General features: G+C 38.6%; 1 protein-coding gene across 1 annotated transcript; it reads right to left on the bottom strand.

Moving 5' to 3' along the window:
• Positions 1-9,700: 9,700 nt before the first annotated feature.
• On the bottom strand, positions 9,701-11,910 carry LOC100655965 (olfactory receptor 52P1-like). The gene has a single exon (XM_003421442.3). It carries the CDS (start codon positions 11,701-11,703, stop codon positions 10,726-10,728), a length of 978 nt encoding a protein of 325 aa, XP_003421490.2. The 5' UTR covers positions 11,704-11,910; the 3' UTR covers positions 9,701-10,725.
• Positions 11,911-19,449: the final 7,539 nt, after the last annotated feature.

Genomic DNA, 19,449 nt, shown 5'->3' with positions numbered 1-19,449 from the left:
CACAACACAATACAGGGGAATTCAGCCCAACTGGACTGCCACAAAAGGTAAGAAGTTTCCTAAATACAACCAAACACTTTGAAGGCTGAAGTAGCAGGGGTGGGTGTCTGGGGACCATGGTTTTAGGGGACACCTAGATCAACTGGCATAACAAAGTGTATTAAGAAAACGTTTTGCATCCCACTTTGGTGAGTGGCATCTGGGGTCTTAAAAGCTAGCAAGCAGCTATCTAAGATGTATCAATTGGTCTCAACTCACCTGGAGCAAAGGAGAACGAGTAACACCAAAGACACAAGGAAAATATGAACCCAAGAGAAAGAAAGGGCCACATAAGCTAGATGCTACCTCAGCCTGAGAGTGGGAGAACTAGATGGTGCTGGCTACTACCTATGACTGCCCTGATAGGGAACGCAACAGAGAATCCCTGATGGAGCAGGAAAAACCTGGGGTGCAGACCTCAAATTCTAGTAAAAAGACCAGACACCAGACTGGAGGAACCCCAGAGATTTTGGCCCCCAGTCTCTTTGTTAGCCCAAAGCTAAAAACATCCTCAAAGTCAACTCTCCAGACAAAGATTAGACTGGACTATAAGACGTACAGTGGTAAGGAGTGTGGTTCTTAGCTCAAGTAGACACATGAGACTATGGGCAGACGAGATGAGAAGGCAGAGGGGGAGAGGAGCTTGTTGAATGGACATGGGAAATACAGAGTAGAGAGGAGTGTGCTGTCATATTGTAGGGAGAGCAACTAGGGTCACATATCAATGTGTGTATAAGTTTTTGTTTGAGAAACTGATTTGAATTTAAATTTTCACTTAAAGCACAATAAAAAAAAAAAAGATTTCAGCTTGTGGTGATTGGTTATGCAGTGACAGAAAACTGAAACAAGTGTTAAGACCCATGTCCTGAGAAAGCCCATAAAATCTCGTTCTATAGCCTTATCCTCCAGAACCTTTGGTCAAGCACTCACAAAATTCAGTCCCAGGAGGTGCCTCTCATAAACATCAATTTCCTAGGCATTAGTGAGCTGAAATGGACTGGTATTTGCTATTTTGAATCAGACAATCATATCATCTACTATGCCGGGAATGACAACTTGAAGAGGAATGGCGTTGCTTTCATTGTCAAAAAGAACATTTCAAGATCTATCCTAAAGTACAAATTAGTAAGTGATAGGAAAATATCCATATGCCCACAAGGAAGAACAGTTAAATGCAACTATTATTCAAGTTGATGCACTAACCCCTAAGGCCAAAGGTGAAGAAACTGAAGATTTTTACCAACTTCGGTAGTATGAAATTGATCAAACATGCAATCAGAATGCATTCATAATTACTGGTGATTGGAATGCAAAAGCTGGAAACAAAGAAGATGGATCGGTAGTTGGAAAATATGGCCTTGGTGATAGAAACAATGCTGGAGAAGGCATGAAAGAATTTTGCAAGACCAACAACTTCTTCATTTGGAAACACCTTTTTTCAACAATACAAATGGCCACTATACATGTGGACATTGCCAGATGGGATGCACTGGAATCAAATTGACTATGTCTGTGGCAAGAGATGATGGAAAATCACAATCTCATCAGTCAGAACAAGACCAGGGCCCAACTGTGGAAGAGAACATTACTCATGTGCAAATTCAAGTTGAAGCTGAAGCAAATTAGAACAAGTCCACAAGAGCCAATATATGATCTTGAGTAAATCTCACCTGAATTTACAGATTATCTCAAGAAGAGATTTGACTTGTTGGACACCAGTGACAGAAAACTAGATGAATTCTTCTAGTCAAGGATATCATACATAAAGAAAGCAAGATGTCATTAAAAAGACAGGAAAGATGTTTTATCTGGAAATAAATGCCTTTTTTTTTTTTTTAAGAGAATTGGAGCTCTTATAGGTAAATAGAAATTTAAGAGACATACAAAATTTGGCGATTTTGTTGAAAGGTATAAGAATGTTCATTCTAATATTCTTTCATCTTCTTTGTATGTTTGAAAATTTTTTCCATTTTTTTAAAATTAAAAGGGGGAAAACATTTAAAAACTAGAGAGAGAGGAAAGAAAGAAAAAAAAAATGTATGTCAGAAGAGATTCTGAAACTTGCTCCTGAACATCAAGTAGCTAAAGTGAAAGGAAGAAATGATGAAGTCAAAGAGCTGAACAGATTTTAAAGGGCAGCTCGAGAAGACAAAGTATTATAATCCCACGTGCAAACACCTGGAGATAGAAAACCAAAAGGGAAGATAATGCTCGGCATTTCTCAAGCTGAAAGAACTGAAGAGAAAAAATCAAGCCTAAAGCTGCAATAGTGAAGGATTCTCTGGGCAAAATACTGAACCACACAGCAAGCATCAAAAGAAGATAGAAGGAATATACACAGTTGCTATACCAAAAAGAATGGGTCAATGCTCAACCATTTCAGGAGGTAGCATATGATCAGGAATCGATGGTGCTGAAGGGAGTGGCCCAAACTACAGTGAAAGCACTGGAGAAAAACTAAAAGGCTCCAGGAATTGACAGAATACCAACTGAAATGTTTTAACAAACAGATGCAGAGCTGGAAGTGTTCACTTGACTATGCCAAGAAAATTGGAAGATAGCTACCTGGCCAACCTACTGGAAGAAATCCATATTTATGTCTATTCCAAAGAAAGGTGATCCATCCAAATGCAGAAATTATTGAACAATATCATTAATACCAAAGGCAAGTAAAATTTTACTGATGATCATTTAAAAGCATTTGCAGCAGTAAATCGATGGGGAACTGTCAGAAATTTAAGCTGGATTCAGAAGAAGATGTGGAACCATTGATATCATTGCTGATGTCCGATGGATCTTGATTGAAAGCAGAGAATACCAGAGAGATGTTTACCTATATTTATTGACTATGCAAAGGCATTAGACTGTGTGTATCATAACAAATTATGGATAACATTGTGAAGAATGGGAGTTCCAAAACAATTGTACTCATGAGGAACCTGTACATTGATGAAGGAGCAGTTATTAGAACAGAACAAGGGGATACTGCTTGGTTTAAAGTCAGGGAAGGTGTGCTTCAGGTTTGTATCCTTCCACCATATTATTCAAACTTTATGTTGCGCAAATAATCCGAGAAGCTGGGCTACACGAAGAACACAGTATCAGAATTGGAGGAGAACTCATCAACAACCTGTGATATGCAGATGACACAATCTTGCTTGCTGAAAGTGAAGTACTTTCTGATGAAGATTAAAGACCACAGCCTTCAATATGGAGTACACCTCAGTGTAAAGAAAACAAAAATCATCACAACTGGGCCAATAAGCAACATCATGATAAATCGAGAAAAGACTGAAGTTGTTAAGGATTTCATTTTACTTGGATCTACAATCAACACTCTTTGAAGCAGCAGTCAAGAAATCGAATGACACAATGCATTGGGCAAAACTACTGCAGAAGACCTCTTTAAAAGTGCTAGAAAGCAAAGATGTCACCTTGAAGACTAAGGTGGGCCTGACCCAATCCATGTTGTTTTCAATTGCCTCATATGCATGCAAAAGCTGGACAATGAGTAAGGAAGACTGAAGACGAATTGACACCTTTGCATTGTGACTTTGGAGGAGAATACTGAATATACCCTGGACTGGCAAAAGAACAAACAAATCTGTCTTGGTAGAAGTACAGCCATAATGCTCCTTAGAAGTAAGGATGGTGAGACTACCTCTCACATACTTTGGACATGTTATTAGCAGGAATCAGTCCGTGGAGAAGGACATCGTGCTTGGTAAAGCAGAGGGTCAGTAAAAAAGAGGAAGAACCTCAATGAGGTGGATTGGCACCGTGGCTATGACAATGGGGTCAAGCATAACAAAGACTGTGAGATGGTGCAGAACTAGGCAGTGTTTCCTTCTGTTGTACATAGGAACATTATGAGTCGAAACAGAGTGGATGGCATCTAACAACAGTTCTTGTAACTCTTTAGGTGCACAGTCTCTTCCTTCCCTTATGAGGTCTAGAGTGCACTTAACCGTGTTATCCAGTGATTTAGCCCTAGTTTGGTCCTTGGTTGGTGCAGTTTGTGTTCAATTACTAACTGAAAGTTTGGCAGTTCAAACCCAACCAGCAGTGCTGTGGAAGAAAGACCTTGCCATCTGGTTCTGTAAAGATTACAGCCAAGAAAACCTTATAGAGTACAATTCTACTTTGGAACACTTGCTCTGAGTCAGAATCAACTCGATGGCAATGGGGTTTATCAGCCTGGCAGCCAGGAGAGGAGAGGGCATGTCCTGAGGGTGGTGCCTTGTCTTCTTTTGAGGCAGGAGCTTCTGTAGAATCTTCTAGCACAGCAGTAATTGTCCAAAGGGTGTTATTGAGTTGACATTCTCAGGGGCATCCATCCAGATCTTACTGTCTCTGTCCCAGTTTTTAGAATTCCAGGTTCTCCTTTCTAAGACCCTGACCTACACATAACACAACCACCTTTGCTAAATATTAGAACATCACGGGAGCCCTTCAACTCTTACGATCAGGTCTTCAGCCTATCATTCGATTGTGCCTGACCTTCCACTACAAGTTATGAGGGCTTCTTCACACGCTACCACCACAGAGGCTCTCTGGTACTTACACTTAGCTATTAAACACTTGCTAATGGCTCCCAGTCTCTCATTATCCTTCAACAGGGCATTAAAACGAATTACCAGTAACCAGTAAACTCCATTGTCTTGCTTCACTCCTGTTTCTTTAAATGTCTACATCATTGCCCCTGAAATTTCTGCCCTGAGAGAATCTTTAAAACTTAAACTAAAATATTCCCTGAAGTCTTCTTAAAACCAAACAATAGTTTAGTTTAACTAATAAAGAACATCTGCCTTAAGCATTGTGCTCTTTTAACATATAGCTATATGGGATAAAACTGACAACATCGACCTGAAAGATTAGATAGGAAACTTAGAGGGCAGTGAGTTTATATTAATGGGAGAGGAACAACACAGAAAAGGAAGGTGAGAATGACTGCACAACTTGAAGAATGTACTCAATGTCACTGAATTGTGCATGTAGAAATTGTTGAACTGGTGTGTGCTCTGCTGTGTATATTCTTAACAACAACTAAAATAAAATAAATTATAAAAATAAGTAAATTGAAAAACAGTATGTATACTGTGATTCCAGTTTTTAGTAACAATACTTAGAGAATTTTCTTTACATTAAAAGAGATCTAAAGAGTTGCTTGCCACACAATTACCAGCCATTATTTGGGAGGATATTTACTTTCTATACTTTACATTTTATTGTTTATATTTCATGTAATGCTTTTTGGTGACCCAATAAGAAAGTAGAAAATGCTCGCACCCTTTCCCCTAATAATTTTATTACTACATATTTGTCTTTCAATAATACTTGCTATGTGCAAAAAAAGTCAATACAGGAAAGTACTTATGCTACATTTTTTTAAATAACAAAATCCTGGAAACAGACTTCTGTTCATCAATACATGACTGCTTAAATCACTCCTGGGCCTTATAAACAAATGTAGACAAACTTAAAAAGGAATATAATACAGCTATGGAAAAGACTAATGTTTGTACTGATACGGGCCAATCACTAAAGATATATTATTAAATAAACAAATGCTCAAAAAAAAAAAACTGAAATAATTTGTGGCCATTTGTATAAATTGTAAACTATAAGTCAACTTCACCCACAGGAGTTATTATTCTTTTAATTTTCGCTATATATTTTGTTTCACGAAAGATAAGTAAAGACACTTATGATAGGGTTGCATTTTTTCTTAAGTTCACATTTGATAATTTACTAAAAGTGAGAATATTCTACCACAGATTTATAGTGGTCTCTAACCTGTGACATCCACCCAGATGTGGACGCCTTAGTCTCAGTTTTCTTGATTTCAGGTTATCTGAATAACCAGGCCTGGCTATAGTAGAGTGGGCAGAAGGGTCAAGAGGCTTTGTGTTATTAAAATAAAAATGACCTTTTAAAAGCACCTAAAAACATAATTACTTGGAAATAAAATGAGGCGGCAGAGGGAGAGACTCGATACAAATTGAAAACCTTTTCATTTTTTCACCTGTCAACCTTGCTTATACTTTTTTCTGAATAAATTCTAGGTTTACGTCAGTAACCTAATGAGGAACTTCCTGAAAGGAGGACCCTTCTGAGATAGCTTTTTTGTGTTATGACTGATAATTACACGTCAAAGTTGAAAACAAAATCCCCTAAACTGAAGAAAATTCTTACCTGATAGTTTCCTTCCTCACAGTCAGTTGTGTTTTACATGTCCTGCTTGACTCTACTCTGCATTTTTCTGATATCAACTATTTGAATTAATATTTAAATACTCAATTTATGTCTTCTGTTTCACTCATATTTTACAAAGAATGAAATTTTGTAGTTTCTTCCATAGAACTATAAAATGTATTTAAATTCAGAAACAGTCCTACGAATTCCCAGAATGATGACAGGACATCTTTTTTGTATTCTACTTTATGAGCTTAAAAATAATAAAATATAAAGCTATGCCTGTCAAAGCTAAAATACTCACCACCCAAAGAATCCTCTGTGAGTTGCACCTATTCCACATATATGTATGAGATTTATTTTGCCACAGAATTGATTATTGAAATGTTTTGATATAGGTGCTGGCATATAAGACTCAGATTCCTAAATCCAAGCTAACCAAAAAGATAACATTTTAAAAATAATTTAAACGAAATGCAAAAAGAGATATTTAGCCAGATAAAAACTTATTCGTTTTCTAACTTTAGCTAAAGCAGAGAATTTGTAAAAGTATAGCATAGTCTAAGGTACACTGGTCTCATCAAAACTGCCACAGTGACTAAAGTTAGGAGAGGAGGACTTCAAAGCAGCAATATTTTAAGCTGAGGCAGAAAATCTGTGCCTAAAAATTATCTTTAAACTGATGGAAAGCATATTTGATAGATGTAAAAAAAAAAAAACAAAAAAAAATTCAACCTTCTAATATAAATTTTTATATCACACAAGTAGAAATATAAAATATTTTGTAAAAATACAAACTAAAGAAAGTAAACTCAGGTGGCTTTATTTGACGCAACAGTATATGAAGAAGAGAATCTCCCTGAGGTCCTAAGGAATGAAAGAGCCCTCCTGGGCATACACATTAGGCTCCCGGAAGAGGGGTGAGAAGTGGTGCTTTTATTTCTATCAAAATGGAACATGAGTTCAAAATGTGGCAGATTTTCCAATGAAGGGAAAAAATAAGACATACTTACGAAATACACACATTAAACAAACATACAAAAAAAAAAGAATAGCAAAAGTATAACATTTTTATTTCAGTCTGTAAAAAAAAATAAGGCTCTGAAAGAAGTAAGAAGTGAGGAAAAGCACGCACATCTCTAAAAGCTCTTTCCTTTCTAGAAGTTGTTTTAATTTTTTTAAAGAATATTTCCATATATGTATGAAGGTTTCCTCAATTAGCTGAAACTGTTTGCGGAAATTGAGTTTTCTTAAAAAACTAGTCCTTGAGTGGTGCAAATAGTCAATGCACTCATTTGTTGACCAAACTGTTGTAGGTTCAAGTCCACCTAGAGTTGCCTCATAAGAAAGGCCTGGCTGACTACTTCTGAAAAATCAGCCTTTGAAAACCCTATAGACCACAGTTCTACTCTGGGGTCACACATGCGGTTGCCATAAGTTGGAATGAACCCAAGGATAACTGATTTTAACAAAGTTAGATGATTTTGATCCTAAAAGTTGGAAGATTTAAAAAAAAAAAAAAAACTGTGCAGTGGGCTCAAGGTGTGGGCTCCCTACTAATCTCTGAGAAAATCCATAATCCTTTAGCCCCGTTGATCTTTGCATTAGGCACTCCTTTTCCACCTTTTCATAATCCCTTTGACCTCACCTCTTCTCTAGCCACTGATGCTTTGACCAGTTCCTCGCAGGTGCAACCAAGCATTGCCTCACCTCAGGTTGTACCTAACGTGTGTAGCTTCCTGCCTAACTCCGCAACATAGGACTCCCCCTGCAGCCAGCTCTGCAACAAATGGTACACAACCAGGAAATGCGAGGGAGTTAGCATCTGCGGGGCAGCCCGGAAGCCCCACGGTAGCCATTGGGGAAAATGCTTTCATCCCCTTGACAAGACAATCCTGGGATGCACTCCATGAGGCTATTCAGGTGGTCCTGGCAGGACTGGGGACTAGTTTCTGGTAGCAGTGTGCAACAGGCTAAGAATTCCTTGTATTAGCTTTTCCTCATTCCCTGTTTTACCATACCTGTCCTGCACTCCTGCCCCCTGGGATCGCATTTCCAAATAAACTGCAGAAAGGCAAGCTTTTGTCTTAGGCCCTGCTTTTGGGAGAACCTAGGCTTAGCCTCTCCCATGCTAAAATCTTCCACTCCTATTCCTCAGTCCCTAGTCTGAGGTGATGCTTTACTGATATTTTATTTATTAGATCTTATTTATTTATATGATGTTAACATGGAATAAAATATTATTTATATAATCAGTTATAGTTTATTTATTTGATGGCTTGGAACCATTTAAGAGACAAGTTCTCCAAATGGAATACAGATGGTAATAGAGAAGGTGACCCTGGATTATTTCAACTTCCAAATACCTAACAGTAATCAAACATATAAAAATTATCCAGCTTTTCCATGGCTAGGAACCATTTCATAGGCATGAAAAGAAAAGGAGTTAATATTGGAATTACCTGTTATATTTCCAACAAGGCGGCAGGAGAAGACTTAAACCCATTCTACAGTAAAACATAATCAACCATAGAATAATAAAACTTCTGAGGAAAAAAATTTGCCCAAACAAGAAAAGACGGACAGCAAGAATTTCCTTCTTGAGTTTTCTCTGATTTTCTCTAGTTCCCTCAGTTTTTCCAGAATAAACTGCTGCTGCCAACTATCCGAGCACAATTCTCTCAATATATATTATGCTCAGGTATAAATAAATCTTTTACCCCATAATTTTAATAAAAATAGACTTTAATTTTTACAAAAATTTCACTAATAAACAGAAGGAAAATAAGCTAAATACAGGAGGCAGGTAGATAATATTTTACAACACATGAATCCCATGATTCTGTACTTCAACTGCATTTGAACTAGATGAAAAAAATTACTCTCAGATCTCAACAAAAAGTTAGCTTTGTGCTACCACAGCTGTTCAGATTGAGTGCCATAAGTTCTTTCCGAATTTGCTACTCCTACGTCACTTAAAGTAGTAATCTCAACAACAATTTGCTGAGGTTTTTTTTTACCAATATGTTATGATGGGTGAAGTATCTACTCTTGGTATTAATTTCAGGTAGGCAATACTCTGTTCTCTACCATTATTGCTCCCACGTCTTCCTTGGTCTCTGGTTCTCTGTCTACAGAAAAAGTACTTCCTGTTCCATCCTTGAAGATTATATTTTTTCTACTGTATGTTGAGCTCTTTTTTTCAAGCTCTGAAATATTCCACTTTTCTCAGCCCATATTATTGACCTATTCAGTTTATTTGACACCTCTATTTATATATTTATACAGTTATAGCTGGTACCACACTCTGGAAAAGCTTCTTCTCTTTTCCGGTAGTTTAACTAGCCTAAAATTATTCTTTAAATCGTGGCCATGTGGCCTTGAGGGTAGGTATATATTTTCACTGAATTATGCCTTCATATTTTATCTCTATGATACAGTGAAAAACCCTAGAATTTTTCTGGTTTCAAACTTCATGAATCTTAAAATATTTGCCTCTATATCCCAAATCGTTGTTTAGAAAATATAAGCAATATCCCCTGGCGTTAATTCACTCCCATGTCTGGGCACTGGATCTGAGTTGCACTCTCTGCCCTAAGTAAGCACCCATGGCTCCTTTTTGGGCCCTTAGAAAAATAACCTTGCAGAGGTCTGTAACCAGAGATCTCCAGTGTAAAATGGACTTTTATAATTATGACCATTGACAGAATATTTTCAGAATTGTTTCTTTGCAACGGAATCTTTTCAGATGCTGAAATTAGTTAAGACCAGCAGGAGAGCTGACTCCAGGAGTTTTTTAAGTATGAAATCAGTCAAAAGGTGTATCTATCTCTTAAGTTTAGGAGCTTCCTATAGCTCCTTTTTCTTTGAAATTTCTCTGAGAATTGGAGATAAGATTTCCTTTCCATAGTCCCTCAAGCCTACAAGGAAATAATAAGTCCTGTTGCCCAAATGTAAGGTTTCTATAGAGAAGATGATAAAATAATGACTCTAAATTTAATTTAAGGTTTCCCTGTCCTTCCTCACTGCTCCCCCTCACCAAATAATCCCTACTTCACATCCTCCCCTTAAACACAAGAACAAATACACATACACATCTTGGCCATGCCTTGGCAAAGTAAGCAGTATTATGTGCTCATTGACTGGACATGGACAAGTTTCATTTGTTCTTATGGGCTCTCCATATGGAAACATCCCACACCACCTTACATATGTTCAAGGTGTGTTGTACAAAGTACTTTTATAAACTTCATCAAATACAATTTAACCAACCACTCTGTCAGATATGGAGAATAGATATTATTATTGCCATTTCATAGAGTAGAGTATAATTGCCTTGCTTTTAAACTAGCGAGACCAAGACGGTCCTCCTGTCCAAGGATAAACCTCTTTGGCAGATAATCTGCCAGTATGACATATTTCTAACATTAGCCAATTCCCTCAGCAACGGTGTCTTTTTAACATTTCTTCCTCATAGCCACGACTGGATTATCAGACAGGTTTCAGAAGAGGACCAGTGGTTATGGGGTCCTTTCTTCGGTACCCATATTTGGTCACTTTTTGCCGAAACTCCTTGGTTTTCACCCCATAAATAATAGGATTGAGCATTGGTGGCACAAGGAAGTAGAGGTTGCCAAGAATGGTGTGGACGTGGAGTGGAATGCCTCTGCCAAAGCGGTGGGTAAGAAAAGAGAAAAGTGAGGGTGTGTAAGAGATAAGCATGACACATATGTGTGTGGTACAGGTGTTGACTGCTTTGTGGTGGGCTTCCTTAGAAGAGAGCCGCATTATAGCCTGGATGATTAGCACATAAGATGAGCCAATAGCTGAGATGTCCAACCCAGCAACCAACAGGGCCACTACCAGCCCATACGTTCGGTTGACTGTGGTATCCACACACACCATCTTCACCACAGCCATGTGCTCACAGTAGGTGGTGGGGATGACATGATTGGCATGAAATGGCATCTGCTGCAGGAGGATGGGCATGGGGAGAATGAAGAGGACGGCTCTCACCAAACTCATCAAGCCAATAAACCCAATGCGACTATTGGAAAGGATGGTGGCATAGCGCAGGGGCTCACAGATGGCCACATAGCAGTCAAAGGCCATGGTCATCAGGACAGCAGACTGCATGGCAGAGATAGAATGGATAAAGAACAGCTGGACAAGGCAGCCCTCATAGCTAATTTCACTCTGACGAAACCAGAAGATGCACAGCACCTTGGGAACAGTGGTTGTGGACATGCCCAGGTCTGTGAGGGCCAACATGCAGAGGAGCAGGAACATGGGTTTATGCAGAGAACGCTCTGTGGAGATGATGAAGAGGATGGTGCAGTTCCCAAGGATGGTGATAAAGTACAAGGAGGAGAAAGGAATGGATATCCATTTGTGTTTGTCCTCCATCCCAGGAATGCCTTGGAGAATGAAGAAAGGAGGGTGGCCCTGGCTGACATTGCAAGCAGTCATGGTATCACCCTGGTTTTATTGAGAGGAGCAATATAAAGAAACAACATAAGCTTTAATAAAAAAAAAAAAGAGTAACCAAATGGAAAACTAAAACTGTAACATTAAGATAACAAAAATGATTCTGAAATCATGGTTAAAACCTGGAAAAATAATACTCCCTCACAGCACAAATTCCAGACTGCATTTATTCACGAAAACATTATAAAACAAAATCTAGCTATATGCTAGTACCAGAGACATTCTTAACCTAATTACTAAGAAAAGTCGATATTAAACAGATTGGTAAAAAATATATATAGCATAATCTAGCCCAAAAGAAGTTTAGATAGCAGAATTAATATTGAGAGAGTATATTTATAAAGAATGTTTTATTAGTGACAAATTGTTTCATTATTCATTAGTAAAATGTCATTAAATATATAAGAATATATTAATTATGAATTTGTTTCCACTTAAAGAACATAATTTGAAATATGTGAAATTAAAATAGAAATAAAAGAGAAACTGATAGATTTTAACATAGCTCTCTCAGAAACCAAAAGATCAGATAAGTCAAGAAGACAGTGTATAAAAAAGTAAAATATAGCTTTAAATCTTATTTAGGATTAAATGTTTATAACAGAATCTTGCATCTAAAAGTTAAGGAATATGTCTGTAGCAGATACAGAACTTTAACACAAATTAGAATTATATTAAGCTACAAAAGTATCCAACATATTCCATAGAATAAATATCGTATAGGTCACCTTATCTGACCATAACAATAAGAAGGCACAAAAAGAAAGAGAGGCAACGGATGTGGATGACGGCTGCACAACATGATTGATGTGATCAGTTTTACTGAACTGTACATGTGAAAAATGTTGAGTTGGTAAATGTTGTGTTCTTTATATTTTTACAACAATAAAAAGTAAAGACAAAAAAAGGGGAAGACTAATAGAACCAAAACATTTCTTCTGATACAAGAAAAATGATTGAGCACAGGTTGAAAAAGAGAAATATTTCTTCCTATGAAACCTGATAGTAGCAGAGCATCCAAAATCATCTCACCTTCTATTTTCAGATAATATAAATATATGAATTCCACCACTCGCCTGTCAGTTTGTCATACTGTGGTGGCTTGTGTGTTGCTGTGATGCTGGAAGCTATGCCATGGGTATTTCAAATAGCACAAGGTAGATAGATTTTAGCAGTGCTTCGAGACTAACAGATTAGGAAGAAAGACTTGGCAATCTAATTCTGAAAAATTTTGGCTGGCAAAAACTTCATGGATAGCAGCAGAATATTGTCTGATATAGTGCTGGAAGATGAGGCCCTCAGGTTGGAGGACACTCGAAGTACCACTGGGGAAATGGTTGCAACAGTACATTGACTTCAAGCTGGACTCAGAAGAGAACGTAGAATGAATGATATCATTACTGACGTGAGATGGATCTTGGCTGAAAGCATAGAATACCGGAAAGATGTTTACCTGTGTATTATTGACTATGCAAAGGCATTTGGCTGCGTGGATCATAACAACTTATGGATAACATTGCAAAGGATGGGAATTCCAGAACACTTAAGTGCTCATGAGGAACCTTTGCATAGACCAAGGGGCAGTAGTACAAACAGAACGAGGGGATACTGTGTGATTTAAAATCAGGAAAAGTGTGTGTCAGGGTTGTATCCTTTCACCATACAGATTCAGTCTCTATGCTGAGCAAATAATCCAAGAAGCCAGATAATGTGAAGAAGAACATGGCATCAGGATTGGAGGAAGACTCGTTAACAACCTACTATATGCAGATGACACGACCTTGCTTGGTGAAAGTGAAGTGGATTTAAAGCACTTACTGATGAATCAAAATCCACAGTATCAATTACACCTTAACATAAAGAAAATAAAAACCCTCAGAACTGAACCAATAAGCAATGTCATGATAAATGGAGAAAAGATTGAAGTTGTCAAGGATTTCATTTTACTTGGATGTAAAATCATTGCCCATGGAATCAGCTGTCAAGAAATCAAACAACATATTGCATTGGGAAAATCTGCTGCAAAAGATCTCTTTAAAGTGTTAAGAAGCAAGATGTCACCTTGAGGACTAAGGTGGACCCGACCCAAGCCATGGTAATTTCAGTCACCTCATATGCATGTGAAAGCTGGCCAATGAATAAGGAAGACCAAAGAATAATTGATGCCTTTGGATTTTGATGATGATGAAGAATATTGAATATACCGTGGACTGCTAGAAGAAGGAACAAGACTGTCTTGGCATACATTCAGCCAAAATGCTCCTTAGAAGCGAGAATGGTGAGGCTTCTTCTCACTTACTTTGGATATGTTATCAGGAGGGACTCATCCTTGGAAAAGTACATCTTGCTTGGTAAAGTAAAGAATCAGCAAAAAAGAGAGAGACCCTCAAAGAGATCGATGACTCAGTGGCTGCAACAGTGGTGTCTTAGTTAGCTAGTGCTGTTGTAACAGAAATACCACAAGTGGATGGCTTCAACAAACAGAAGTTTTTCTCACAGTCTAGTGAGCTAGAGGTCCCAATTCAAGGCATCAGCTCCAGGGTAAGGTTTTCTCTGTTGAGTCTGGAAGAAGGTCCTTGTCATCCATCTTCCCCTGGACTAGATGCTTTCCACACAGGGACCCTGGGTCCAAAGGATACACTCTATTCCTGGCACTGCTTTCTTGGTGGCATGAGGTCTCCCAACTTTCTGCTCACTTCCCTTTCCTTTTACCTCTTGTAAGATAAAAAGTGGTGTAGGCCACACTCCAGGGAAACTCCCTTTACATTGAATCATGGATGTGATCTGAGAAAGGGTGTTACATCCCTCCCTAATCCTCTTTGATATAATCTAATCTTGCCTCATTAACTTCAGGCAGAGATTAGGGTTTACAACACATAGGAAAATTACATCAGTCACAAAATGGAGGACAACCACACAATACTGATAACCACGGCCTAGCCAAGTTGACACATTATTTTGGGGGGACACAATTCAATCTGTAATTTATATGGGATCAAGCATAATGATTGTGAGGATGGTACAGGATTGAGCATTGTTTCATTTTGTTGTACATAGGGTCACTATGAGTTACAGCCTACTTAAGTACACTTAACAGAGTCAAAATCAACTCAGTGACAATGGGTTAGATTAAGTTAGGTTAACAGTGACAAATACGTAAATAGACTTCTTTTAAGGAAATAGCCACTGGTGGGCCTGGGAAGGATGTCGGTGTCCGTTGTTATTTAAAAAGCAAACAAAGCACCTTGCTCTTACAAACTAAATAAGTATATCAAAGGGCAGAATGTAAAGGGAATGAAATGGTGGTGGATCCTGACTGCATGTTTCAACGTCTTTCTAGCTAGGTACTGGAAAGTCTGTCTGGGACTTGATCCTCTTCCATCCAATTGATGTTACCTCTAAGCTCTTTTGACATAAGATTTTATGAAGTACTACATTCAAACATTTGCGTTCTTCCCAAATCCTATCCCGTTATCCTTAAAATAATCCAGAGCTGCTGGACAATATATTTGCCCACACTAACTTAATTCCTTTTTACCTTCAACCCCTATATCTGAGATCCCTCTTTCAGGATGTCATAGCCAACTCCCAGATGTGATGGGGCTCATGGGTAGGGCCAGTGTGACTGCAACCTAGTCTATGTATCACAGATATTTCATGCGACTTCTTTTTGATAGTACTATCCAGGTGAGAGCAGAATGGGAGAGAAAAAGCAAGAGAATTCCTAGGAAAGGAATGCAGTGAACACGACTGGGCAGCTTCCTCTGGAGTAGGGTGTCACTGAAGACTGTTGTGAAGTGTGGGCTTTCTAGAGTAGAATTCTGTGCTCTTCTGGTTTTATCTGAGTAGCAGGAGTCCTGAGAAACAGGCTAGCTGTATTCTTAGAGTAGAAGTGCCTTCTGTGATGTGTGTTGGGGAGTAATTTTCTTTTCCACTCACTAAACACAATGACTCCATCATCAGTGCTTGTCTTTTGTTTTTATTTTTTAGTTTGAGTTCATTCTTTGTCCTCCAAGCCCCCAGTGGTTTCTTTTCCCTTAACTGTACATACTTTGGGAGGAGAAGTTGGTCCTAGTCATGGATAAGTAGCTGGAAACCGCTTCCTCAGTTTCTCCAAGGGACAACACCAAGAGTCAAGACTTAAGGGAGTGGAGACCTTATTGATGAGAACTGCACAACATGGGCTAAGAATGAAGAAGGCAGTAGAATACTGGTCACCTGAAATTCAGAAAGTAGGACACCAGGATGTGAACATAAAGCCCACCCTCACCCAGAAGCACTTACCTGAATGTTAGGCAGTGACAGAGTGGGAAGCTAGGCTCAAACACATTACGTATGAGTGTGTGCACATGTATGTAGTTGTATCTTAGCAAACATCCTTATGGCTCCTGCAAAGTACGCTGATGGCCCTGCATTTCTCCACTTCTCACCTTTGAGCATCTAGAATCTACAGCATGGGTCTTTAAGTAACCTTAGGAAAGGCCCCTAACGTGCACAGAATTAGGCCTTTGAACTCCCACCGCACTCCTCAAAGCCCCACTAGTGTTATGTGTAAAATTGATCCTGGAGGTTGCCCTGAGCTCCCAGGGGATGGAACTGGTTGACCTTAGGGATTCTGGGAGTGTTTCAGTTTTTGCCAGTCCTGAAGAAGACTGAAGAGAGGAGGAGTGAAGCTGAAACTAAGCCTGGGCCTAGATTAAGGCTCAACAGTTTGGGCGTTCCACAGACTGTCACTCCCAAGTACATGGATGTATGGGAGTGGGGAAGTGACTTACTCTGTGTCAGGAGTAATCATGCCTGTGAAAAAAATCAGAAAGCAACTCCTGTTGATAGATAACCATGGCAAAATCATGTTTGCAGCCTCAGATTCCTGGCTATTTCTAGCCTCTTTCTGATTTTCACTCTCAACTTTTTTCCAGTATTGTGGGTTTGCCCTAGAAATTTCCCCGGGCATTTCTCCAGTCTACCATTTCTCTCTACCTCCCTGCTTTAGTCTCAGGGTACTCCCAATTTCTGGATCCAAGTGTGGCCAGATTCCTTTTCTTTCTTGTAAGCTCAGAGAAAACAAGTTATTAAAGTTAGTCAAAAAGCACTTTGCAAGCCCACTGCAAAATGCCCAACATGAAGTAAAATAGTTACAAAGTTATGTGAAGATGTGATAGAAGCAGGATTCACAGAGCCAGATTCAATATCCTGTTGGAAAAAATGTTCTGCCTACAGAACAACCCTTTGGGAGGCTTTGTTCAGAGTCAGGTGTCAGTAAGAGGGAAGCACTGACAGAAAAAAATGAGTGGCAGAGTAAATGACCTAAGACAATCAACGCATAAATGCAAAGGTCAATAAATAGGTAAGCATGGATGCATCTGGCTATGACTTTCCTAGACCTTTTACCTGGAGAATGCCAGGGCTATAATAACATGCAGAAATCCTGGCCTCTGTCTTCTCTTACCTCTCTGTCCTGACGTGGTCCTGATGGATGGTATTGATAAGTAGAATCCTTTCCTTCTGACCAGTTCGTAACTATTTGCCGTTGAGTCAACTCTGACTCGTGGCAACCCCATTCGTGTCAGAGTAGAACTGAGCTCCATAGGGTTTTCAATGGCTGAATTTCAGAAGTACATCACCAGGCCCTTCTTGCAAGGCATCTCTGGGTGGACTCAAACCTCCAACCTTTCAGTTAGCACCCAAGCGTGTCATTAGCCATTTGCACAACCCAGGACCCTTTCCTCCTAGCCCTCATTTTTATATACATGGTCCTATCTTATCTCTAAATACGAATTCATAATCTTTTCTTGCAGAATGCCCCCAAAGCACTGTCAGTCACCCTCCATTACCATATATTTGTTGATAATAATGTTTTAGTTCTTCCTTTGTGACTCTTAAAGATTTTTATTTTTCTATTACATCAGTTTAAACTTTTGGTATCATTGCTGAATAAAAATGGCAAGCTCAACCATACTTATGTCCTGCTGTATTTTAAAGAAACTTTCTGCCTTTCACTCTTTACACCAAAAATAATGGGGGGAAATGTAGACAATCCAACAAAACTCCCAAAATAATTCAAGGAGTGGGATTGCTGGATCATATGGTTGTTCTACTTCTAGCTTTTTAAGGAAGCACCAAATTGATTTCTAAAGTGGTTGTACCATTTTACATTCCCACCAGTAGAGTATAAGTGATCCAGTCTCTCCACAACCTCTCCAACATTTATTATTTTATGTTTTTTGGATTAATGCCAGCCTTGTTGGGGTGAGATGGAATCTCATTGTAGTTTTGATTTGCATTTCTCTAATAGCTAATGATCGAGAGCATTTCCTCATGTATCTGTTCGCTGCCTGAATGTCTTCTTTGGTAAAGTCAGTGTTCATATCCTTTGCTCACTTTTTAATTGGGTTATTTGTCTTTTTGTGGTTGAGTTTTTGCAGTATCAAGTAGATTTAAGATATCAGACCCTGACTGGATTCGTCATAGCCAAAACCTTTCTCCAGTCTCTGGGTGGTATTTTTACCCTTTTGCTGAAGACCTTGGATGAGCATAGGTGTTTGATTTTTAGGAGTTTGTCTTCTGCTGTTTACGCACTGTTAGTAATGTTTCGTATACTGTTTATGCCATGCATTAGGGCTCCTAGCATTGTCCCTATTTTTCCTTTCATGATCTTTATCATTTTAGATTTTATATTTAGGTCTTTGATCCATTTTGAGTTAGTTTTTGCACACGCTATGAGGTATGGGTCTTGTTTCATTTGTTTGCAGATGGATACCCAGTTACACCAGCACCATTTGTTAAAGAGTCAGTCTTTTCACCATTTAAAAGACTTTGGGCCTTTGTCAAACATCAGCTGCTCATATGTGGATGGATTTGTGTCTGGATTCTCAATTCTGTTCCACTGGCCTATGTATCTGTTGTTGTACCAGTACCAGGCTGTTTTGACTACTGTGGCGGTATAATATGTTCTAAAATCAGGTAGTGTGAGGCTTCCCACTTTGTTCTTCTTTTTCAGTAATGCCTTACCTACCCGGGGCCGCTTTCCCTTCCATAGAAAGTTGGTGATTTGTTTCTCCATCTCATTAAAAAATGCCATTGAAATTTGAACTGGGATTGCATTGTATCTATAGATTGCTTTGGGTAGAATAGACATTTTCACAATGTTGAGTCTTCCTATGCATTAAAAAAAAAAAAAGCAAGGTATTTTTTCCACTTATGTAGGTCTCTTTTGGCTTCTTGCTGTAGTGTCTTGTAGTTTTCTTTGTATAGGTTTTTTACATCTCTGGTTAGGTTTATTCCTAAGTATTTTATCTTCTTAGGGGCTACTGTAAATGGTACTGTTATGGTGATTTCCTCTTTGATATTCTCTTTGTTGGTGTAGAGGAATCCAAATGATATTTGTATATTTATCTTGTATCCTGGTACCTTGCTGAACTCTTCTATTAGTTCCAGTAGTTTCCTTGTGGATCCTTAGGTTTTTCTCTGTATACGATCATGTCATCTGCAAATAGAGATATTTTCACTTCTTCCTCGCCAGTTTGGATGCCGTTTATTTTTCCGTCTAGCCCAATTGCTCTGGCTAGGACCTCCAGCACAATGTTGAATAAGAATAATGATGAGGGCATCCTTGTCTGTTCTCATTCTCAAGGGAAATGCTTTCAGACTGTCTCCATTTAAGATGATGTTGGCTGTTGGCTTTTTATTAAAAAAAAAACAAAAAACAAGATGTTGGCTGTTGACTTT

The sequence above is a fragment of the Loxodonta africana genome, chromosome 7 (assembly GCF_030014295.1).
Source record: "Loxodonta africana isolate mLoxAfr1 chromosome 7, mLoxAfr1.hap2, whole genome shotgun sequence".
Lineage (NCBI taxonomy): Eukaryota > Metazoa > Chordata > Mammalia > Proboscidea > Elephantidae > Loxodonta > Loxodonta africana.
The sequence above is the reverse complement of the archived record's forward strand: the minus strand, read 5'-3'. Positions and strand labels throughout refer to the sequence as shown.